The 24666-nt window shown below is 59.0% G+C and overlaps 1 protein-coding gene across 3 annotated transcripts in view; it reads right to left on the bottom strand.

The window, feature by feature from the left end:
* Window positions 1-24666, bottom strand: part of NEK6 (NIMA related kinase 6) — an 81024-nt gene that overhangs the window by 14699 nt on the left and 41659 nt on the right. For all 3 annotated transcript variants that reach the window (XM_032865827.1, XM_032865825.1, XM_032865824.1), the window contains 5 exons: window positions 18606-18746; window positions 17761-17823; window positions 12720-12830; window positions 8158-8266; window positions 7719-7826 (listed from right to left, as the gene is read on the bottom strand). In XM_032865827.1, the coding sequence (XP_032721718.1) occupies window positions 7719-7826; window positions 8158-8266; window positions 12720-12830; window positions 17761-17823; window positions 18606-18746 (532 nt within the window). The remainder of the gene's footprint in view (window positions 1-7718; window positions 7827-8157; window positions 8267-12719; window positions 12831-17760; window positions 17824-18605; window positions 18747-24666) is intronic.

Below are 24666 nucleotides of genomic sequence, written 5' to 3'. Positions count from 1 at the left end.
TCCCTGATTGTTGCTCTGTGTGGACACCAACCACCCTTGGGTGGTAATAATCCCCAATAAGGACAGCAGCCATCACTTAAATACATGTTGGAAAGATGTGTCATCCTATCAGCGGGCTAACTGCTGTTCAGTAGAAAGAGCTGTCAGTGAACATATGAATCCTTGGGGGGTTTTGTAAACAAACTGCACCTTCAAGTAGCAGCCCCTTGTATATTCTGGTCACGAGGGAGCGAAATGAATGGGCAAGTATGAAATGAATGACTTGTTACTCGGAAACCACAGCATGGGATCCAAACAGCTCTCAGTCAGCGGCTCTGGACCCCAGTGTACGTGACTCTGGAACCCAGGATGCTGTGAATGGAGGTCAGAGGTCCCATCCCCAGCGAGGGACAGCAGTGTCCCCCACTGGCTACCGTGCATTCCTACCCCTGGCCCAGCCTCTCGGAACCAGGAGCACAGCCTGACCCTGACGCCTCTCGCCACCCTCAGTCTTGTCCTCTGCCCATCTGAGACCCACCTGGGCTTCTCGAGGAGGAACTCGGGGACAGATGGCCTGTGGAGGGCCCAGGCCCACTTTAGAGAAAACAGCCAGTGTCGGGTCTCTGCTTGAGTCCCACACACAGCTACCCTGGCCCAACCCCTCCTGTTCTTCAGTTTGCCTCCGTGTCTTTGCACCTGCTGGTCCCCTTGCTTCCGGGGCTCTCTGTGGTCCAGAGAGGTTCAGCTGTAGCCCCACTTCCCTCCCCTGCCCCACCCCAGCCAGGGAGAGCCGGCTGCTCAGTGAGACCTGAAAATCTGGTTTATCCCTCTCTTCCGTCACCACTTTCTTCCTCTGCTGGGGCTCCAGATCCTTCCTCAGGCCTGCGTGTGGGGAAAGCCTTGGGGAACGTGGGGAAAGAGAGTACTACAACCCCTTCTCCTCCATGCTCCCCCCAATCTTCAACCTCTCCATAGCACTTTCTGCTTTTACCCCCGTTTCCACAGTGCAAGGGGAAGGCAAACCCCCAAAGGTGATATGGACCTTCTCCCAAGATGTCAGGGCTGCAGGCGGCCATCTATCCACCCTTCTATCCATGTGTCCCACCATCCTTCTATCACCTGTCCATCAATCTCTCTCTATCCACTTGTCTGTCTGTCCATCCATCTGTTTGTCCGTCCATCCACCCACCCACCCATCATCACCTACCTATCGTTTGCTTATCTATGAACCCATCAGTCTGTCCATCTGTCCACCTGTCCATCTGTTTATCCGTCCTTCTGCATCCAATGTTGACTGAGACTTGATGTTGTGCTCGGCCCTCCCAGGAGAGGGCCCATCAGGAAGGGGTGAGTTGCCAGCCCCCGGAAGTGTCCAGAAGGACACAGAGAACGGCTGGGCTTACCGGGAGCTGCGGCTGAATCCCTTGGGGGAGACTATTGATAATCTGGAAGCTGGCCCAACCCCAGACCTGTAGGCTGAGCATCTCCTGAGCTGGCACTCAGACACTGCCTCTCTCGTGAGCTCCCGGGAGATGCTGACGCCCGTCACAGTCTGCGGAGCCGCGCACAGCCTCCCCCAACCCCCGACCTGCTTTCAGATGCTCAGACACCTGGGGAACAAATGCACGTGCGAAGCGTTCACTGAGCGTTCACTGGCCTATCCCTGCCGGGCACTGGGTCCTCATGTCCTCATCCCTAGGCAGATTCTCCAGGCCCCCGGACCCCATCTGCAAGCCTTAAAGTTGGGGTGCTTGGTGTTTTGCCCGCTGTTCCTTGGACTCAGTCTGTAAAACCCGTTTTCGAGCCCATCAGACACTCAAACATTACGAAGCACGACGCACAACTTGCACGAGTTTTCAAGATAAAATGAGACACTTCAAAGAAGTTCCAAGCTTGCAACAGGGCCCCGAGGATGTAGCCGCAAACCCCAGGGGAGCCGTGATTCTGGGGAAGAGTGGGAGAAGTTGACAAGAGGAGGAGCCCCCTTAAGGCCTCACCCCGCTCGGGCCCTAGTCCTGCCCCAGGGGCCCCGGCCAAGCAGCCGCACAGAGTCCGTAGGGGCTCAGACTGTCCAGGCCCCTTCTCCTTCTCCTTGGACCCGCCAGCTCCTGGCCGGCCCCCACCATCGCTCCCCGCAGCGGGGGACGGGGCTGGCATATGAAACAGGAGCCTAGCAAACCCCGACCTTCCCAGCGCCAGCGCCCCAGCGCCGTCTTTGCCTAGAACTCCCGGATTTCAAACTGGGTGGATATCAGAGGAGGACGTGGGACCTCAAAGCGGAAGCTGATTAAAGAGGCCGCATCCGGGAGACGAGCCACTCCTGTCAAAACAAACTTTGCTGCGTCTGGAGATGCTCGCCGTGTTTGAAACGTGTTCATTAGATATGAAAAAGGCAGAGATTTCACATGAAGGAGAGGCTGGCGTCTGTGGGCCGCACTTCTTCCCTGCATGGCGGTCTTGAAAACGGCTGGAGAAACGTGGGGTCCCCGCCCGACACCCCCCGCTGCAGGTGGCCTGGACGCTGGGACCCTCGGTGCAACCCGAGCCGCACAGGCCAGTGCGCGGACGAGGGGCTGCACGCACTTCTCTCCCCAGCCTCAGTTTGCCCTTTGGGGCCACAGACGGGTTGCACTCCAGGGTCCTCCAGGGTCCTCCTCTTTACCCTTTGGAGCCTTGGTTTCCCTCCGTGGAAAACAGGGACAGTGCAACTGACCCACACGTGCTAGGGGAAGGGCTCTGGGAAGGCCCCGCAGAGCCCCGGAGGGTGAGGTGAGCTGCGGACAGGGGGACTGAGGGTGGCAAAGGGAGCAGGGGGACAACGAGGGAGGGAGCGAAGACCAGATTCTGGAACCTGAGCGGCTTCCTCTGAGCTGGGCCCTGGGATCTGCGTTTTTGTCTGTGATCCGACCTAGGAAACCCCCCACCCCTACCACCCCACCAGGGCCCCCATCCTGTGGGGGCTCCCCTCCTCTCTGCCCCCAGGGGCTGCCCCCACCTCACTGGCCTGGACCATGCACTGGCTTAGCCTCCCTGTCCTGTTCTCCCCACCCCTTCCTCTGCCCCCCACACCAGACTGGCTGCTCAGCCCCCACGGGGAAAAGGCCAGGTCCTCGGCTTGGCAGGCAAGGCCTCTCCGGACTGTCCTTGAGGCCCCCACTCTGGCCCTCTGGGCGGGTACACACACACACACACACACACACACACATGCACGCACGCACGCGCATACACACCCCCCCCACCAGGTTCGCCTGTGTCACAACACGTCAGTAGGTCCCCCTCAAACCACCAGCCAGCCCTACGCTGGGCAGCCCGCGGCCCTGGGATGGGGGGAGCCCCGCCCGGGAGGAAACACTGCACTTTCCTCAGCGTGGACTAGTTCTGGATTGTTACATCCGTACAAACGTCTGCTACATCTAGTTCCCACACCGAGGGTCTCCAGCAGAGCCGCCCATCGGGTCACACAATGCTACAATGCTGCAGTTCTGGGCAGGACCCCACTATCCATGTGTCGGGGTCTCTCCAGAGGTGAGGGGGCGTCTTGGATGGTCCCTCACGGCTCTGGCTAGAGCACCCTGCGGGGCATCACACGGTGAAGGTGTTCCCCTCGTGGCACCTGGGGCTTTTTCCTCTGTTAAGGGGCACAGGGGCCTTCCTGGGGAGCGGCCTGGGGCCTGGCCCGTGCCCTGCTAAGTGGACAAGTGAACGCACAGCTGAGCTGTAGTCTGTCTCCCAGCCAGGCTCCATTCGTCCTCTGCGGGCCCCTGGAGACTTTCTTTCCCTCCCTGGCGTCAGCTCATCTAGGAAGAGTCTGTGCCCTGAAAATGCCAGGGGTGTGGCAGACAAGCCAGGTGCCTCTCGCCAGCCACGCGCAACCTCCTGGGACCCTGCCTCCTGCCAGGTCAGCGCTCAGAACCTGGATCCACCTCCTAAAGCAGGTTTTCTGGGCCATTGGTTCCCCAGTGACCTGGGCCACAGGGATGGGAGGTGTAGGTCCGGGGAAGGCGTCTGCACGGCGCTCTGTGCCCCACTGATGGGATCCCCTGGGGCGCCTAAATGTGAGGACCACGTGCCCACTCAGCAGATGCTCCCCAGGGCCCACCAGGGGCCGAGCACGGGCAGGCTCCGAGGAGTTGCCAGCGTGGCAAGGATGGGACGTTCCCTCCTCCTTCCCAGAACAAGCCCCCAGAGTCCCAGGCAGCCCCCACTGGGAGGGTGGGTGGGCTCCTCACCCCCAAATGTCTGGGCATCCAGTGAGCTCAAGCTCATTAGGACCCAAGCCCACCTCTCAGCACGCTGTGGCTCTGCCCGGAGGAGAGATGACACCCCAAGGGCCTCTCGTCCCTGCTAGCCAGGTGACTTACGGGGATGTGGTACCCCTCCCTCTGGGCCTCAGCGTCCTCGTCTGTCAAATGGAGATCAGAAATCTTGTTGGGATGACTTTTTAAAAAGCAGAATGTTTTCTCAACATCTTTTAAACCTTGTCTTTTTCACTGAGTCACCTCTTTGGACCCAAGAAAACTGAAGTAAAGGACAGCCCTGGGAGGGGGAGATGCAGCCCCAGGCCCTTGGGCGGGTCCCGGTCTGGCAGGGCACTTTAGAGATGGGGAGCCCAACACCTTGCCTGTACGGTTCTACCCACCCCTTTACCAGTCCACCGCGGGACTGACTGTCCCTGTCCCCCCACCAGTCTGCAGGCCTCCTCAAAGCAGGGAAGGCTGCATTATCTAGTCCTTAGCCCCTATCCCAGGCCCAGGGCGGTTGGCTCGGGGAAGGGAGAAGGAAGGAAGCTATGCCCTGTGGTCAGGCCAGGGTTTGACAGCCTGGGGAAGCCTACGCACTCTGACTACTGCACCGGATGGGGCTTCCCCCATCGGACCTGTTCCCCAGCCCCGAGAGGCAGGGTGAGGCCGGGCACTGCCCAGCCCTGGGCCCAGCCTGGGGCCGCCCTGTCACTGCTCCCGAACAAGCGGGGCCTGCGCTCCCAGCCCTACCATTTGTCTTGCAGCTGCTGCCGTGGCTCGGAGCGAGACACTTGCTTGTAGCTTGTGAGCTGTGTATAGGCAAATCTTTCATTTTTCTTTCATTACGCCGGCGTGTACTGTCACTTAATTTTTATGTATGCAATCCTTGCTGACAAAGATGATCTGCTGTCTGGTAATTCGTCTGACGCTCATTCTGCTCCACGCTCTAATTACGGCTCCTACTCCTGACACTGAGGCAGCCGCTCTGCCACCGCTGGGTACCGCACCTGTCAGCCCGGCCATGGCATGACTAATGCCCTTTCATGCCAGCCTCGTGTTAGCAAATACAGGGGCGGGAAGGGGACTGGGAGGGGAGAGGCAGGAGGGGATGGGATTTGCATAAGCCTTACTGGGGGAGAGGAGGTGGTTGCCAGGGCAACGTGGCTGCACCCCCCACCAGCATCCCTGCATAGTAGGTGCGCAGGTGCGGTGGATACATAATTCACAGCCACACATGGAGGGCGAAGGAGCCCGGACCCCGCATCCTCACGGAGCCACAACGCAGTGGCAATTAGTTCAATCTCTGGCCTGACCAAGTGTGTGTAGAAGGCTCAGTTGGCTGTTTGCAGACCCTCACAGTGGAGAGGGGGCCTTTCCCCTGCGTCTGGGGGATTGCGTCCCAGGTTACAGCTCTGGGCTGTGCCTGTGGTGGAGCCCAGCCCTCGGTTCTGAGAGCAGGTCCTGGGAGCCGGGCCTGGCCGTGCTCCCCGCAGCCTCTCAGCTCGGGGGGGATGGGGGGTGACTCCTGGACATGGACACGCGGCCCCCAGGAGGGCTCCTTCCATCCATCACTCAGCCGGGCTGCTGCTCGGAGGCCTCGGGAAGAGCCTGGCCTAGTGAGCAGCCTTTTCCCAAGTTCCAATTCTTTCTCATTAATATAATAAGTGCAGCAGTCTGAGTCGATAAACTCACCCTGTCGGACGAGCCCGTATTTGCGCCCGTTCCTAATGATGTGATCCTAACGGGCTCTGACGAGCGCCGCAGTCTCTGCCGTGGAGGGACGGAGTGGAGGGGCCTGACTGACAGGGGACAGAGCCAGTGGCTTGAACTCTTCTCTTCTGCAGTTGCCCTTGAATTTCTGACCTTTTGAAGCTCTTAAATCAGAGAGGTAAACAGTCTCAAACTCACCAAAACACTTGGATTGTCCTAAGGAAGGGTCGGAGGGGACCGGGGAAGCCAAGGCTTCCTCCCGGCACGGTGGGCTGGGGGCTGCGTGGGGAGAGCCGGCACCACCCTCCCAGGCCCAGCCCCCGGCTTCCAGAGGAAGCCTGGGCTCCGTAGGAGAGGCCGGTGTTCGAGTCCTGGCTCTGCCACTACGTCATTGCGAAGAATCAGTCGAGCTCCCGGGTTCCAGATGCCTCGTTTGCACAAAGGATCCGACGGACCCTCATGGCTGCTGGAGGTGTGAGTACAGTGTTGTAAACTCAGGGGATGGTGGGTCCTGCACGTGCTCTCAAACCCCACCCCCCACACTCAGATATCCACACACTCGTGGGCACACGCACGCATGCACGCACACACACTCGCTCATGCCGGCCAGCAGCTCGGAGCTGTCGAGTCCCAGTTAGCACCTCTCCCCTGACTGTGCGCTTCGCCCCGAGAGCCCCTCAGCCCTCGGGAGCGTATGGGCAGTGACAGACTCCACCAGGAGAGAGTGTCTCCCAGAAAGCACCTCCGCGGTCGCCGACAGCTGCTCTCTGTACTCCCGGCGTGCTGCAGGCACTTGGGGGGAGCGTGGGGGCCCGCGGGCTGGAGCCGCTCAGGGCGGAGAAGACCACGGAGGATGGGGTGGGATCCGAGGCAGGCGGTCAGCCTTCGCACAGCAGCGCCTTGCCTGGCCGACGCCACCTCGGAGAGCCGGGAACGGGCCGGGTGGGGGCAGGACGTGCCTGCCATATCTGAGTCCTTCCCGCCTGGCCCTGGCTCAACACCGAGATGCCCGGCTGTCATGCACTGGGGACCCTATGTCCACGTTCTGTGGGGGGCTCTGCGGGTTTCTCTATCCTAATCAAATGCAAATGGCTCGTCCTCCCCCATTCCGCAAGTCACACCCAGTCCCATACCGCTGTATGGATTCTGAACTGGGCATCGCTGCAGGTACCCCGAAACCCACACCCGCCCAAGTGTGTGCCCAAGTCCAGCCCTTGGGTGCTCCCGAGCTCCTGGAATGGTGCCAGCCTGGCAAGCTCGACACTTAGGCACCCCCCCACCGTCCTGCAGCACCTTGTGCGCCCTGCCCTCCAGCTCACCGGGTCCCTGTTCCCTGTCCCCACGAGCTCCCTGGCACTCTGTCTCCTCCTGTTGGGTAAGAACTTTGTCCCTCAAGCTTCAAAACTGCCTGTTCAGAAGCCAAAAACTGGAAATAGCTCCAATGTCCCCCCCCAGGAGGAGCAGACTGTGTCCCACGTGGGGAGCACGACACAGCAACGAGAACGACGGGCAGCTGCCTCGAACCGCGAGAGCTGCACAAGATGCCGTCCTTTCCGGAAGGGCGTGAGGCCGAGTGAGGGTGCAGCGGAGCCCCACCCAAGGCTTCTCAGGGCCCCAGTTTGCCCCCCTCTGGGTCACTGGCGTGAAGAGGTAAGCGAGGTCTAGGGCTCAAGAAGGCATTTTCTGGCATTAACGAACCAAAGGCTGAGCGGGGAGAAGGCTCGCCTCCCCCCACGTGGTCACGCAGGACCTCCAGCCACTGCTGGGACGTGGGACAGGCCTCCTTACCTAGGGAGTGGGCTGCGGTGGTCTCGGAGCTAAAGAAGCGACCCAGGCCAAGGTCACCAAGCTTCACGACCCCAGTGGCTGTGATGAACACGTTGGCGGGCTTGATGTCTGCGGAAGAAGAGGAAGGTGGTTGGCACGGGGCTAGGTGAGGGCGGGTGGGGCGGGACGGGCTGCACGGAGCCCTGTGGCCGTCCTCAGGGGCTCCGAGAGTGGGTACGTGTGGGGCCCCGAGCTGGACTCTCTGATGTCCCCAAAGACAGGCACCGTGCTCGACACCCGCCTGGCTGGGTGACACAGCATGGTTCCACCTACTCATGGATGTCCCCAGAGCTACAGAGTGCAGAGGCAACGCGGCCTCCCGGGCCCTGGGGGCACCTGGCCTCCCCTGCCCGCCTCCCCCCACTCAGGGCCTGCGGCTCAGGGAGGGCCCCGCACACACCTCGGTGCATCACACGGCGGGAATGCATGTGCTCCACGGCGCTGCACAGCTGAGCGAAGTACTTCCACACCGTCCGCTCGGGGATGAGCCGCTTCTGCTTCTTAAAGTACTGTGGGGAGCGAGGGGTTACAGGTCTGGTGACAGGCCACAGGGCAGAGCCTCTGTCCTGTCCCCAGGGGCAGCCAGCACCCAGCATGGGCTGGGCGGGCAGGCTGCTGAACCCACAGTAAGTCTGGGATGAAGGGGGCCGTGTCCCCAGCTGTGCCTCCACCCAAAGTGCCGTCCACGGTCCCCCGCCAGCCCCTGGCCCTGCACTGACCTCCCTGAGGCTGGGGCAGCCCGGGCCTAGAGTGTGTGTGTGTCCTAGACGGCTATGCTGACCGCACCCTGAAGGCTGCTCACAGTCACGCCTGCGCAGGCATTTTCTAGACGCAGGCCCTTCTCTTCCCATAGCCCGCTGGGGAGCTCCCTGCAGCAGGGGGCCGGCAAGGACGGTCTCGGCCCCAAGCCCTAGCCTGGCCCAGACGGTGGGCACCCAAGGCTCGGTGGGGAAGTCACAGCCACCCCAGCAAATCTCAGGGCATGCCATGGTTCACCAAGGCAGCAGGGACCGCGAGGACATGGCTTGACATTCTCCAATGGACCCCCCAGTTTTGACAGGCCACGAACCGACCTCATTGCCTTAAGAAACGTATTTAATGCTCCAGAAAAGCAAACCAAAGCCCCAAACCACCCAAGCTGCCCTGAGCGCGCTCTAACTAACCACATGCCCTGTAAGGAGCGAATGGAAAACAGGTTGTCGTCCACGTCCCTCTGGGGAGTCTCCTATGCGTGAGAGCGGTGGGGACAATGACGCGTGCACACCAGGAACCTGAGGACCAGGTTGCTGTCCAGAGGCTTTTGGCCTCAGAACAACCATCGTTTCCAAAGCAGCCAGCAGCGAAGCCATAGGCCCACCGGTCCTGGAGCTGCTCTGTGCACAGAGGACAGGGACTGACCCGGGACACACGCCTGGCCGGGGGAAGGGAGTGCGGCATGGGACACAGGAGCTGGGGTAACATCTCCCTAGCACCTGCCTCGTGCACCCTCCGTGCTGGGCCCTCAGCAGGGTGACGGCTCCCATTTTATAGATGAGGAAACTAAGGGCCGCTCAGGGGCTGATAAGGGGCAGTCACAGTCCAGCCCGGGCCTTCAGCCTACAAAGGCCAAGCTCTTTTTTTATTTTTATTTTTTTAAAGATTATTTATTTATTTGAGAGAGAGAGAGAGAGAGAGAGGTCACAAGAGGCAGAGAGGCAGGCAGAGAGGCAGACAGAGAGAGAGGGGGAAGCAGGCTCTCCGCTGAGCCAAGAGCCCAATGCGGGGCTGGATCCCAGGACCCTGAGATCACAACCGGAGTCGAAGGCAGGAACTTAACCCACTGAGCCACCCAGGCGCCCCAAAGGCCAAGCTCTTAACTTTAACTTAACTTTAACTCGAACATTAACTTCGAATGATACCAGTAACCATCAGATGAGCAACTGAGCTCAGAGAGGTTCAGTAACTTGTCTGATGTCACCCAGCTGGAGCGCCAGAGCTGGGACCAGATCCAGGCACTTCCAACAACGGGATCGTGCTAGATGGAAGACCGTGGTCTGGCAGAAAAGCCCCAGAGGCTCTCCTGAGGCTCCATTCTGGGAGGGGGACCTCACGGATGAGTGAGGCTATAGCCCAGACTGCTAGCACAGGACCCTAATCCCCCCCAGGCCACCCCAGGCTTCCGTGGTGGGCTGGGCTACAGCGTTATTTACGCTGTGATGTTGGTTAATCCTCGTTACAGCTTTGAAGCTCGGCTGTGAATGGTGATTTTCTAAATGTCACGTCCTGTAAGTGCCGTGTGACATTTAGCGGGAAGGCTCAGAGTCTCTGGTGGGTGTTGGGGTGGCGGCAACTCTCAGCTTCACTGTCCATCATAAATAATGCTGGCACCGTGGCAGTGGTGGCACTGCTCGGCCTGAGGCAGCAGAGCCCCTGGGACGCAGGGTCTCCTGGTCAGCAGCCTCCGGGCAAGCCCAGCGGGGCGGCCGTGGTGCGGCGGCAGTCCACAGCCCTCGCAGGGCCCCGATTTCCCCCTCAAGCCCAAAGGCAGCTGGAGAGTTAGAAAGGCCTGGGAAATGGAGCTCCTCCCAAGCCCCAGGCATTGCGTTGGGTAGATTACCCATGGGGAGACTGAGGCATAGGGACCAGCCCAAGGGAGGAGGGTCGAGCAGCTGTGTCTGGCTCCAGACCGAGGGTCTCTCTCCTGCCGGGCCCTGCCTCTCCCGCTTGCTGGGGGCAGCACCCAGCCAGGCCCTGCAGGTAAGGGTCCTGGAGCTGTAGCAGAGGGAGGAGGAGGCAGGAGGCAGGAAGGGGCAAGGGCCCCATGACTGTGGGCGAGGAGGCCCCATGCCAGGAAAAGAGGGCTCCTGAGATGGGGCCAAGAAGCCAGAATGCTGCCCCAGAAGCCCCATGGGGGAGCAACTGACTTGAACCTTGGGCTCATGGCCCCCCAAGGAGGCCAGAGAAGTGCACAGAAGGGGAGGAAAGCTGGGGAGGGGGCACTGCAAGGTGTGAGACACCCATATGTCTCCCTCCTCTCTTTTCCCTGGAAGGAGCCTACACTCAGCCCCGTGGCTCCCACAGTCCCCAGCACGTCCCCAGCACATCCCCAGGAGAGAGAGGGAAGCAGAGCTTTGTGGGCAAGGGGTTTGATTTGCCCAGTCACTCCTACCCCACCACCGTTTGACCCCAGTCCCCACCCTGTGGACTGAGAGGCTGCAAGGAGTCCGGGGTCTGTGGGGGTCTTAGTGGGGAGCACCCTCGCCATGGGCCACACTCCAGGGCCCTTCCTCTGTCTCCTCTCCATCTCCTGTCCACTACCTCCATCCCCACCCCCCATCCCTCCTCTGCTGAACATCTAGCCTTTCTTCTAGAACACAACGCTGACCATGTCTACTCCCCACCGTGAGTCCTAGGAAGCTCCCTGCTGACCTTGAGGCAAGGTTTCGAAACCTGGGGCTGGACGGTGAGGCCCTGGGTGGCTTGACTACCTCGCCTCCCTCTCAACTCCTGCCTCCACCTCACCCAGAGCTTTGTGGACCCTGGACTGTTCATGCCCCTGGGCTCTTGCACAAGCTGTTGTGCCACTAGACCGCTGCTCTTCTTGCAGGTCTCAGGTCAGGTGTCACCTCCTCCAGGAAGCCTTCCTGGGTTCGCATAAGGCCCTGAACTTGGCTCACTCACACCGGCTGGTGACTGTCCATCTATGGGTCTGCCCTCCTGTTAGAAGGCGAGCCCCCCTGAGGGCAGCACCCACGCCGCGGTCTCAGCACGGGGGCTGGCACACAGCGTGCGCGGGGTGCATGTGTGTTCGGCAGGAGAAAGACATGAAGGAGAATGGCAGTGGGGGTGGGGGGGAGAAGGAAGAACTGAGACATGATAGAGCACATCTGTTCCCACCAGGGATCCGTGCGGAGATTAACATCCCTGCAAACACATTAATATGTCAACGAAAATATAAAAGCAGGTGATAACAGCTCAAGTAATGCCGCTTCCCAACGACGCCCCAATTCCTAGGAGCCAAATTTCAGAAGAGCAAGTGCGGAGCAATTGCTCAGAATCCCCAGCGCCTGGTGGGAAAGACGGAGAATCCACGTCTGGTCCCGTTTGCAAGTGTTGCTGGGAGTGAGGTGGGGGCGCCGGCGTCGCTGGCAGTGCTCGGGAGCAGCGGGGAGGCTGATGGGGGGTAACCACAGCGCTGGCATGCAGGCTGGCCAAGCCAGCAGGGAGCAGGCTCTTGAGCTTGGGGGCCCACACCGAGGCTGTGCAGCCTCAGGCAGGGAACTAAACCTTTCTGAGCTTGGCTATCTGAGGGCAGTGTGCACCTGGTGAGTGAAATGTGTGCTCGGCATGGCTGTGGCTCAGATTGGGTGCTCCGTCGATGGGACTGGGATGGTTCCCAAGTTCAGACTTACGGTGGCCCTGGTCCTGGGCCCCAGGAGGGGGGGCGCTGGGGTCAGAGCACTGCGGGGGCTGCCGTGGGAGGCAGAGCAAGAGCCAGACCCGGCAAGTCACTCAGCCTCTCCGAGACCCCCAGCCTTGGCCATGACACGGGAATGAGGGTGTCCCTCAAGTGCTGGAAGGGACCCAAGGTAATCACTCAGCTGTTGGTGTCTGGAGAGTCACAGGCTGGGCCACACAGACATGGCTCTGTCCCCCAGGTGACTGGAAATCCTTGGGTGAGTCTCATAGCATTTCCGGGCTCAGTTTTTCCTTTGGGAGGTTGGATGCATGACACACTTCCCAAGATTCTGTGAGCTGGGGTTCTGACCTAACACAGGGTTCTGGCCCCGTTCCTTCTGTGAGGCAGAAGTGACAGGCTGTGGGACGCCAGAGGACTGCTTTCTGTCCTTGGCTGGACCTCTCCCAGAAAATGGGGCTGGAGCTCAAGGGGGCACTCGCCAGGCTGGGGAGCTGCCTGACCCCGGTCTCCATGGGTCCTTGCACACCCACCCCACAGCTGGCCGGCCTGCCAGGCACGCTTACCTTGATCATCTGCGAGAGGTCCCCCGCGTCGGCCAGCTCTAGTACAATGTTCAGCTCATTGTCCTCAATAAACGAGTCCAAGTACTTGATGATGTTGGGATGGTTCAGTTGCTGTCCAAAGAGAGAAAGATGGGGAGGCAGAACCAGTGAGGGCCAGTTCAGCCCTGCGCCTGCCCCATGCTGGCTCCCAGCCAGCCCTTGTTAGCAGAGCCCTGGCTTTGCTGCAGAGAACAGTGACGCCTGGGAGTCAGGGAGATCTGGGCCACCCTGGCAAAGCCCTTCTGCATCTCTGAGTCTCAGTATAATGGGCACAATGCGCTGAAGGGCCATGGTAAGGACCGGATGGGCTGAGACCCCTGCAATGTCTAATGTGGAGACTGTCCTGTGCTGAGACTCCACGGACACTCCTGGACAGAGTCCTGCTCCTCTTCCTCCTCACCCCCCACGACCTTCAAGGTTAGGGCCCCCACCTTCTTCCCCCTGCTCTAGCGCTGGGCTCAGCAGGCCTGCAGCTGGTGCTCCCCAGTATGTCCATCTCCCTTCCTCCTTCCCACCCTCCACTGACACACCCTTGTGAAATCTGGAAAAACCCCAACCATTCCTGGCATGAAAGCTGCCCTGAGTGCTTAGCTTTGCGCTGAAGCCCAGCCTCTGGCCCAACCACCGTGGTGCGCGCGAGTTTGCCAGATGGGACAGCACCCCACTGGCTGGAAGCCAGACCCCGCCTGGCCGAGAGGGGATAGACCCTGGCAACTGCTTATAATGTAAGCTGACGGTTTCCACCAAAACGATTCCAGGGTCTGGGAAAACAGAGGGGACTCTAACATTCTGCCAAGAGCTGGGTCGGCCAAGTCCATGGGGGCGCCCGTCAGCCAACAAGCAGAGGCCACCTTAGCACACATTTTCTAGAAGGCCTAGAAGTTGCAGTGAGGGGGACGTGTGTTTATGCTGTGCCAACTTATGCCCACCTTTGGATTCTAAAATGAGGGGGAACGCTGGGAGAGATTATGTGGCTATGCCGTCCCCCACTTATTCTTTTCCCCCCACTTACTCAAGCCCGCTCTGGATGGCGGGCACACCTCAATCAGATGGCCTCTGTCGCAGGCCATGTGTCTCCTTGGGCTCTACTCTGCCTGCTGAAGTCCTCAGGCCCCTGCTCTGGGTCGGCCCCTGACCCGGGTGTGGGGGCACTGGCTCCTCCCGCCGCCGCAGCCAGCTCCTGCCCATCTCGACCAGCTGTCCTGCTGGGCTGCCCTGCAAACATTTTAATTCTAGTTCCAGCTTCTACATTTGGGTCTATGATGCATTTCAATTACATTTTTATGTACGATGTGAGGTAGGGGTCCAGGCTCACTTCCGTCCATCTGGACGTTCAGTTTTCCCAGCACCGGGGATTGCAAGTCTTTCTTTCATCCACTGAGTTGTTTTGGTGCCTTTGTCAAAAAATCATCTTACCCAGATGTTGTCTTGAGGTCTCCCTGGAGCTAACACTGCCCATCACACTGGCTGCCCTCAGAGCACATCGCATTCCAGATATATTTCTCATTTACAACAGAATATCAAAGTGAATGGAATGTGGCACTTCGTAAAGTTGGTCAAAGTTGGTCGCTTTGCTATTGTCGTTGAAACACTAGTCCCCCCACCCCCATCCCCGCACTGTCACCGCCCCCACCTGGGCCTCACCTCATGACTTCCCTGGGACACCGCACACCCTTCTCAGGGAGGAATCCCAGAGACCCTCCAAGGTCATCAACAGGTCAGGCATCACCGTTCCGCAGGTGACTTAGAAAAACTGGAGGGGTCTGGGTGGGAATTAAAGCTTCAGTCAAAGGGGCTGTTCCCTCCAGGTGTGGGCTCCTGGGGAGAAGATGGGGAGGCCTCTCTCCCTGCTTGTACGGCAATGCTGAGGAAGAGAGGTAAGGCAAAGGCTCCCTCGAATACCTGGCTAGGCACAAAGGCACAGACTGGGGCAAAAAGGGACCCCAGAGGTCAGCTGGGGGAAATCCCTGAGACCTGAGGGGAGGAGTTGACTCCAGGACCAAGATGGGCCCAGAGCCTGGTCTGGTCACCACGGACCGCTGTCCACCCAGAGCCCCCTTCTCAGTCTGTAGTCCGTTGGTGAGCCTCGGTGTGTAAAGATTTGTTTGAGTGAGAGACGGCGCGTGCACGCACACACACAAGCAGGAAGGACAGAGGGAGAGAGACTCTCCAGCAGGCTCTGCACTAAGTACAGAGCCTGATGCAGGGGTCAATCTCCCAATCCTGAGATCTCCACCTGAGCTGAAACCAACATTCAGACGCTACACTGACGCCCCTCAGGTGTGTCTTAAAGTGGACAGGCTTGGGCCAAAATATAAGAAGTGCTCCAAAGGTGCGGACGGCTTGGGTTCTGGGGTTTGTAGGTAGGGGAGGGGCAGCTGCTCTGGCTTCAGGTATCTGGGGTTCTAGATCCATCTCCAGTGCAGTTTCTCCTGGCAGCATCGGCCACCCTCTTGCTCCCCTGTGTCACCACGATCCACACCCATCCCTCTCCTCACAACCCGCAGCTCCACGGGGTGGAGCTGTCCCTGAGGCCCTGGGCCAGGCCTGGTGGTGGTGGGAGCTGCCGAAGGCTGGATGCTGGCCCGGGGGTGGGGGGGAAGGCAGAGGTGACAATAACAGGCGCAGCTTTCCTTTTCGAATCTCTGTCCCACCTGCGGCCCCTCTGGGATGTGCTACAGCGGTCTGTCTAGAATGTGTCTCCCCTGCTGGCTGCATCCTTGTGTCCAACGCTCGGGGCTGCCCACTACCCTCTGTGTGACACATGATCTGTGCTCATCTTCCAACAGGGCCCACCGCCCTGCCCCACGTCTGCCAGCCTCTGCACTGGGAGGTTTTGGGGTTTGGGTCCTGGCATGAATGAAGCAAACAGTGTTGCCTCACGGCCCCTCTGAGAACTGTGTTTCCCTTTGTTTTTCAGGAAACACCTCGTACCCGGGGAACGTCCTGTTGACTTCCCGTGGGCAGGCTGGGGAGCTGGGAAAGCGCTGGCGTCGAGCAGCAGATGTTGTAACTGTGAGGACCTGGGGTGCCTGTGACCGAGCTCCTACCACATGCCAGATGCAACACCGAGCTCTTCCAGCCCAGTTTCTCACAAACCCCGACAGTGGAGGACAGGATGGGTATCATCGCCCCCTTCTAGGGATGAGGAAATGGAGGCCCTGAGCATCGATAGCAGCCACACAGCTAGCGATGGAGGGGCGTGCCGACCTCTCAAGCCACGATCAGTGGCGCGTGACCACACGGCAGCCCAAGAAGGGACAGAGCCCTCCTGCCCCAGCAGGCCCAGGTCACACCAAGCCTGACCCCCTTCACTGGAGCCCGGGGACCGGGTACAAGCGGGCTCAGTATGTGCGCACACGTAATTCCTTCCTTGTGGTGAAGGGCACACATGCGTTCTTGGCCACAAGAAGGGAGAGAGTATGGGTGACTGGGATAGCCAGTCCCCAGCGCTGGGGAATCAGAGTCCTGAGATCACACCCGGGACCCAAAGTTGACTGTCACGTAAAATTTAAACCATGTTATCTGAAGGGACTTTTTGGACCTGTGATAGCTGCAGTTGACGACTCCTCCTGAGAAGCCTCCCAGTGATCCCACGTGGCCGGGGTCCCCTCCCAGCGAGGGCTCATGAGTCCCAGGCGGCCCCATACCTGATGCTCTCAGCCTCTTCAGGGGCTCTACTGTTGTTCACACATTCGAGTCCCACCTCCTAAGTGTGGCATCCAAGGCCACCACCGCCTGGTCCCACCAGTTGCTCATGGCCAGGACACTGGCAGCAGGCTCCTGTCAGCTTCCAGATTCTGGGACAGGGCCCTGAGCTGCACAGGGCTTCTCCTGCACTCCTTGGGCCCAGGGCAGCCAGCCTCACCCCCACAGTCACGCAGCCAGGCTGCTGGTCTGCTCCCCACTGCCTGGGAGTCGCTGAGGGAGGGGATGGGGCCTGAGAGCCCAGGGCAGACCCACCAGTGCAAATGGGTTGTCTAGACCCCGCGGGAGGGTGTCCGTGTCCTCGCCGCCAGCAGCCCCACACGCCAGCAGCTGTGGCCCAGCCCTCCGCCGCACAGAAAGGGCCAATGCCGAGTGCGCGCCTGCTGGGTGCTCCACTGGGCTGGGCCCTCTTCAGACACTATTTAATCTTCTCTAACTGCCCATATTCCACATGGCAGATATTCTCACCGCTGAGCAGACGGGCAAACGGACACTCCCGGAGGCTCCGTCACTTGCTTAGGGTCACAGGGCTTGTAAATTGAAGACATCAGGATTTGAACTTGGGCTCCTGGGCCTCTGAAACCCATCCCATTCCTCCTCCACCATCACCTCTGAGACCCCAGGTAGATGCCTAAGCCTGGGGAAGAGGGAGGGATCTCCAGGAGGGAGCAACCCTAGGCAGGGGCTGAGTCTAGTCCAGAAAGTTCTGCTGTCTCTGACGCTGGAGGAGACCAGTGAGGAAGCCAGCAGGGGGAGGGAAGGAAAGACCACCATCCCCCACCCCAAGGTGCCCTGGCATGTGTGTCCTTCGTGCAAGCCACCCCCATGTGGACACCCTCCCTCCTCTTTGGGGAGGCCTGGGAAGAGCCCAGCAGGGTGACAACCCGGGTCCCGCGGGCACCAGGAACCCTGGGCCACACACCTGGTTTTGCGGCCTCTCCACCATTCAAGGCCGGCCTCGCTGAGTCCCCGGGGGGAGCTTCTGCTGGGTGGCAGTGACTCGGTACCCTGAGGGGGAAGGTCTTCGGTGCCAGGCGCTGCCGTCCATAAGCACAACCAACATGGGGCGAGGACAGTAAGTCTGGGGGCGCCACGAGGGCTGGGCAAAGAGGTGAGGTGGGGCCCCCACTCACCCAGCCATGAGAAAGCCACCTGCGCTCAAAAGGCTGTCGTCTCAGAAACTAAGAGGCCGCGGGTGTGGTGGCCATGAGGTGGCCCGGTCCCCAGTGGCCCGGTCTGGGGACCAGGCCACCTCAAGGAAGTGAGGGGCTCCTGCTCACCCCAGGGTGCTCACCTTCAGGAGGCCAATCTCCTTGACGCAGTCCTGTCTGGCTTTGGCGTCCATCATCTCGAATATCTTGAGCCAGAGGAAAAAGAGAAAGACTGGTTAACACCCAGCTCCCAGAGGCCCCACTGGAGCCACGAGGACTGGAACTCACAAAACCCATCATGGCACACCCCGTTTGCAGTCTGCAGACCGGCAAGGAAACCATCCCGTGGGTCTGCCAGGCTCCCCACCCAGGGCAGCGTCTGAGTCACCTTCTCTCTCCCGGGCCTCTGTGGCCCAGGCAGTTAATCCTATTTTTAAAGGACAAATGAGCAAAGTGAGGTGTCAGGGAAGCTCTGCGGGAAGATTTAAAGCTCCTTCCTGAGGCCAAACCCAGTGGCCCTCAGTGAAATGCCTCCTGGCTTCACGTGCTTGAGCCCCGTTCCTACGGAGGCCAGAAAAGGCTCTCAAGCCCAGAGGCGAGCAGCAAGTGTGGGGCTTAGGGTGAGCAGGTGTGGGTCCAAGTCTGAGCTCTCCGTCAGCTCGCTCTGTGGGCCCGGTGAGATCGATACTCAGGCCTCTGCAGCTTTCCTGATCTGAAAAATGGGGTGACCCGGCAGGCCGTTCTCAAGGCACGGCCCATTATACAGTGGTGCTCAATGTATGCTCATTTTCCTTTTCCTTCATGGCCTACAGTGAGCTTTCAGCAGAAGTAGCCCACCTAATCCTTCCCATGGCCCATAGAGTAGGGTCCTGATTGCAGGGGGAGGGAACGAGAAGGAAGAGGCAGGAACTGACCCAGGGCCACAATGTTTAGACACAGAAGCTGGCTCCTGTGACCGGGCTTTGACCCCAGGAGGGAGATGGCTCACCTGCACCTTCTTCAGAGCCACCGTCTTCCTGTCCAGCAGGCAGGTGGCCTTGTACACCTCGCTGAACTGTCCTCGGCCTATCTTCTTCTCGATCTGGAAGTCGGCCAGCGAGCAGCGAAAAGACAGGGTGTTTGGGTGCCTCTGGAGGAGAGGGACAGAGGCCATCAGCGGCCACCAGGCTGCAGTGGGGGGCCAGGACCTTGGCAGCCGGGCCCCCTACAGAACCCGGCGACCCCACCTAGCTCCTCCAAGGTGAAGGAAGGACTGTGACTGCCAGTGTCACTGCCAGAGACTTTATCGCCCCCCCGGGGGCTGTCCACGCCATGACACGCCCACTCTGCAGACAGGACCCCGAGGCTGCGGGTTCCCACCGTTCATTAGACTGCTTGTTCCTACCTCCTGCTCCCAGAAAGGTGAGCCCCTGCGGCCAGGGCCTTGCCCACCTTGTTCACTCCTGAATCCCTTGCGCCCGGGTCGGAGCCAGCAAGCAGAACAGGGGCAATTAAGGGGTGAAGGAAGTGATGGGTCAAGGTCACACAGCGAGGGGGAGGCCCTGCTGGGTCTCCCTGGCCCCACGGCCTTCCACGTGTCGTCCCCAACCCTGCCCCTGCAAGTCACCGTCAGATGTGGCAACTTCCCCCTCCCGGGGTGACGGCTCCCGTCTCGACTTCCGTCGGCAGCTTTACTGTTCTGAGCCCTTGTGTGGAGAAGCAACCCCCTTTACGGCGACAGGAAGAATCCGGACGCTTCGTGCCAACTTGCCAGGGGCCTGGGCTGAGACTGACCACGGAGCAGTCGGACCTGCCCTGGGATTGAGATGCTGGGCGAGGGACCCCCTCCCCATTCCCACAACACACGTGAGACATGCTCTGGGAAGGAGAGGAAGGGGGGCAAACTCAGGCCCTGGAACCCTGGCTGGGGGGAGGGAGGGTGCCGCGGCTCGGTTCTGCCCCCCTTCCCACTACAGCCCCCACTCCCCACTCTGGGGCGGAGATCACTGCCACTGGGGACCCTCTGGGCTGGGAGCAGTGCGAGGACAGGGTCTCGTGTGTAGAAGGGCTACAGAAACATCTGCGGAGTTCATTTGGGGATGTGGGGGTGGGAAGAGAAACACTGAGAGCCTCACCGAGGCAGGAAGGAACAGGTCTGCATTTCCTGATCTGAAAAGGCCTCTTCCAGACTGGGGCTGGAAGCACCCACGGGGGTGGAAGATCAGGTATTTTACTGGGCTGGTCCTAGAACTCTCCTTAACCCGAATCTCAGCCTCTTAGACAAAGAAGCCCTGGCAGGAGCCTGGCGAGCCCTGTGTGACTGGCATCCTGTTCAGGACGTCTGTTCTTAATCAACTTCCATTTTTCCTTCTTTGTCTTTACTACACCAATGTTCAGTTGTTGTTGTTTTTTTTTTAAAGATTTATTTATTTATTTGACAGAGATCACAAGTAGGCAGAGGCAGGCAGAGAGAGAGGAGGAAGCAGGCTCCCTCCCAGGACCCTGAGATCATGACCTAAGCTGAAGGCAGAGGCTTTAACCCACTGAGCCACCCAGGTGCCCCGAGATGGCGCACTTTTTAAACACCCAGAATCACGAGAACACGTTACCCTAAGACTGGCTCTTCCCTCTCTTGGTAACTGATGGATATTGTCAAATGACGGGGATTTAAATAACTGTACAGTACTCTACATGCTCTCCGGTAAGCTTGTTTCCAGTCTGTGATCACTATAAATAATGGTGCAATAAACATCCTTATGCATATTTCCTTATGCGTATTTTCTGGGTCCCTGGCTGGTGATCTTGGGCAGTGACCCAAGCCATCCCACTCTGCCCCAGTTTCCTGTCTGCAAGGCAGAGGTGTGGAAGCATGTCTGTCTCACAGGGTCACTGTAAGGACCACGTGAGATTGCTGAGAACCCCCCCACACACACCACACACACAGTCGGTGCTCAGTGGTCCTTATGACCAACCGGCTGGGGCTGGAGCAGGAGAGAGGGCCCCTGAGCAGCTATTCCTCACTCCCACTTTTGGCCTTTCTGAACCTGCTCAGACCCAGCTCTGTGCCAAGGAACATCCCCCCATTGCCCCCTGCCAGGAGTGAATGATGGAAGTCTGAGCCTGGAAGCCCGCTGCCTCCTTCCCTCAGCAAGGTAAGGGTTGGGCCAGCTTTGACTCTGAAGTCTTAAGGCCTAATTATCTCCCCTGGTGAGGGATTTGAAGCTGCTCCCTACTGGGGGCTGAGCAGTGGGGGATGGGGGGCTGGTGGAGGAGAAAGACCACATTCTTATCCAGCACATGCCAGCATCTGTCAGTAAGTTCCTAAATAAGAGCAATTAACCCACCTGTATACTAACACCCATTTAAGAAGAGTGAGCATTTATTGAGCACTTACTGTGTGCCGTGCACTGTACAGAACACTGCCCATGACCCCGTAAGTAGGCATCACCATTATCCCCATACTTCAGGAAACTGAGGCTTGGTGGGGAGGCAGGGACCGGCTCCAGACCTCACAATGAGTCATGGGAGGGATCTGACCCTTGACTAGGGACTCTGCAGTCTCTCCCGTTGAGCTCTACCAGGTGACCTCCCAACTCCTATTTGTCCTCTGCATTTCCTTCACGACCCCATGACTAGCCAGGACTAGGCTTCCTGACTCAGTTGGCTTCTCTCTTCCAGGAACCTCATCCCCTGCCCCGCCAAACACGGGCCTCTCCAAAAGTGCACCCCTGTTTTCGTCCCCTCCGTGTCCCCCGAGTGCAGGTGTCTGACCTGCCCCAGAGCAAGAGCTCGGGGCCTGTTCAATGACACAAAGGAACGTGCTCCAAACAGCCCAGTGCGCCGTGGGCCTTTGAGATGCAGCCACTGGCCCTTCCAAGTGCGGCCGAAGTCCCACCCTCTCTGAAGGAGGCAACTTCCTCACACACAGAGGGATCACACTTGCCAGCGAAGCTGCCAGGACGCCCATGGGGCGTTGAGCACCTACCACGGGGCAGCTCCACGCCAGCTGCTCACACAGGTTTTGTGACTGAAACCGCCTCATGTTCTTGTAAAGCAAGGAAGGCTCCTTCAACCCATGTCATAGAGAAGGGATCGGAGGCGCCGTCACACGGCTGGTCTGTGGGGAGCTGAGACCTGGACTCCCAGATAGACCCCACTGCTGCTGCCCCAGGAGACTCCCCAAGAGGACAGGGGACATCCCAGCCAGCATCCCCGCATCCTCAGACTCCAGTCACACATCTGCATATGCAATGACCCAGATTTGCATTTCCTGTCACAACCCATTTGACCTAATTAGAGGAATGAGCTGCTACGCTGGGGCAGGGGGCGGGTTCCTCCCCCTGCAGGCTGCACCCCGTGGCAGGGGGACAGTGTGGGCAGGTTAGGGGACAGCAGCATGCTCACAGGGGTGAGGCTCACAGGTGGGGTCCTGTCCCCCCCATGCCCTCTGTTCAGGCGGGGGCAGCACAGGGCGCGGGTGCAGTGCCTGAGCCAGTAGGGCCCAGACTGTGACGTAACTCAGTGGCTGTGAGGGCAAGAGGAGAAGGTGAATGGAGTTCTTGGTCCATAAGACCAGGCCTCTCCCCACTGCCACCTCCAAGGGCTTCCTCCACTCCTCCCTCAGCCCTCAGCGAGCTCCACTCTGGCCCCTGTAGCCGAGTGAGTCCATGCGCGATAGGGGGACATCAGTGATCTCGGCCCCGGGGTTTCTCTGAGGATTCCGGGACCTGAGGTTGGTGCCAACGGTCTGGGAAGCTCTGAGGTGGGGGCCCCGAGAGGCTCGCACTACGCTGGCTTGAGGGTGGTAATCCCGATCGTCTTTCTGAAAACTGCTCTTCTCGCTATCTGCACTGGCCCCTGTCCTGTCTGCAGCCCCATGCTGGCTCCTGGGGAAATGAGCACCAGCCTGGGGTGGGGGCACAGCCTGGCAGACGGGTGACTGCCACTCTGGCTCCCTCAGCGGAAACACTGACACTGGGGAGCAGAGGGAGGCCTGGGTTCAAGCCCCAGATCTGCCAAGCGCTGGCTCGGGGCTGCGCACAAGCACTCTGGGCCTCAGTTTCCTCCCATGTACAATTAAGGTGATAACAGTGCCCCCTTCCGAGGGCTGTGGTGGGGGGGTGGGTAAGCAGGTTACTGAGTGAAGGCACCGGGGAGACGCTATGTGGCTGTTACTGTCATTGGGGTATCGCCGTTGCTCGGTGTACAGAGTGAGGATTGGGGCTACCGCATCTGCCTCCCAGGGGGCTGGGGATGAGCCGAGGCAAGGAGCTCTCAGGGGCTGTACCGCCATCCACATCCCTTTGAGGGTCTGTGCTGGGGCTACTGCCAGCTCTGGGCTCTTTAGCCGTGAAAACTAAAATGAATTTGGAGATTTAAGAATAAGATGGATGACAGCCATGACGTCAGACGCCATGCTGGGGTTTCAGAGTAGCCCATCTCACTCAGTCTTCACGGCCCCATTTCACAGATGAGGAAGCTGAGGCTCAGAGAGATTGTTGATCCATCGTCACCTGACTGCAGTAAAGCAGGGAGGTGCCTGTGTCCCTGTAGCCTTCTGACGTCACTGTCCCCTGCACGGGTCATACCCAGGACTGTTTGCCAAGGGACTGTGCTACACAACAGGCTCACCTCACCTCCCTGTCTAGGACTATGCTGTGGGACACTCGCAGGGAAAATGCTGGCAGAAGCCATTTCTGACTCCTCACCTGCCTTCTCCAGCATGGGAGCCCCCTCAGGTCTTCCCCAGAGGAGGGGCAGGTGGGTGGGGAGGCTGGGAGGAGCTGGGAGGGACGCTGACCACAGCGGGCGGAGGGAGGGGGACTGTACTGCCCTGGGCAGGGAAATGCCATCTCAGAGAGAGGAGGAGTCTTGGGGAGCAACTATGTGGACCACAGGAGGCTTGGCAGAACCAGGAGCCAAGGAGAGGGGCCAAGGTCCCCAGGTCACCTCTATCCCCAATCCCACCGCCCCCCACCCCAGGGTGCATCAAGCCTAGAAACGGGTGTTGGGGGGCAGTGAACCACTCTGGAAAGCTCAGAGAAACCCAGGCTCTCTTCTCCAAGTCAGATCAAATTAGGCCACAAACACCTCCCACCCCATGCTAATTTGAGTTTAAAATGTTTGAACCACAATAAGCCTCAGCCATCGACAAATCCCTTTAAAAAAAAAAAAAAACCCAAAAAAACCAGGAGCATAAAATCACATGTTAAAAGAATAAAAATGCATTCGCCCAATTAATTTCCTGAAATCTCATTAAAAAATTTAGCCTGACTAAGTCAGACTTCTGACCTGAATTTTAATCATCTTTACACTGAATGGGTCTTTTTTTTCCTTGATATTTGCAATGCATCATTAATTTTAAGGCAACTGTTTCTGTGATTTTAAAAAGCATACTTCATCAGAATGACATTTCCTGTAAACGAATTTCACCTTTAAAGACATCTGACACCATGTATAGGGAGTTCTAATGGATTCGGTATATGTGTATATGGTGATGGGTTTTAAGTCTGTGTAACACAAAAGAAGGGCAGGGCTTACACAGAGTCCATATTGTCAGGCTCTTTACGAGGCCGACCCCACTCAGCTCTCCACGATCTGGCTAATTTCAAACCCAAAGCTCATCTTCAGTCTCGCAGACCTGGGGACAAGAAGGGGTGCCGTGGGTCCACAGGATGTGGAGACCCCTGGCTCTGCCCGTCAGGACCAAAACGTACCCGGTATTTATCTCAGTTACCTCCCCTGTCTTATCGAGTTCTGAATAAGGCCTGGTTCCTGGCCGGTGGGAGGGTGGGATGAGGTAAGAGCCAGGTTTCATGCTATCGGGACAACCACCACCATGACCGTCCTAGCCTGGAGGTCTCACTCAGCTCCCAGGGTCATCAGCACATGGGAATAGTGTACAAGGTGCCTAAAACATGGGAGTCACCTGATAACAAAGCCTAGAATCACCTCAGCACAGTGAGTCCCTCAGGACAGTTCCCGCTGGCTGAGCTCAGAGAAAGCTGAGCTTACACATACCTAAGAGAATCTGGGTCTGGCCCCAGTGACTAGCAAGCTGAGATGTGAAA

This window comes from Lontra canadensis, unplaced genomic scaffold, assembly GCF_010015895.1.
Source record: "Lontra canadensis isolate GAN:19392208 unplaced genomic scaffold, GSC_riverotter_1.0 scaffold30, whole genome shotgun sequence".
Taxonomy (NCBI): domain Eukaryota; kingdom Metazoa; phylum Chordata; class Mammalia; order Carnivora; family Mustelidae; genus Lontra; species Lontra canadensis.
This window is presented reverse-complemented; position numbering and strand designations above follow the sequence as displayed.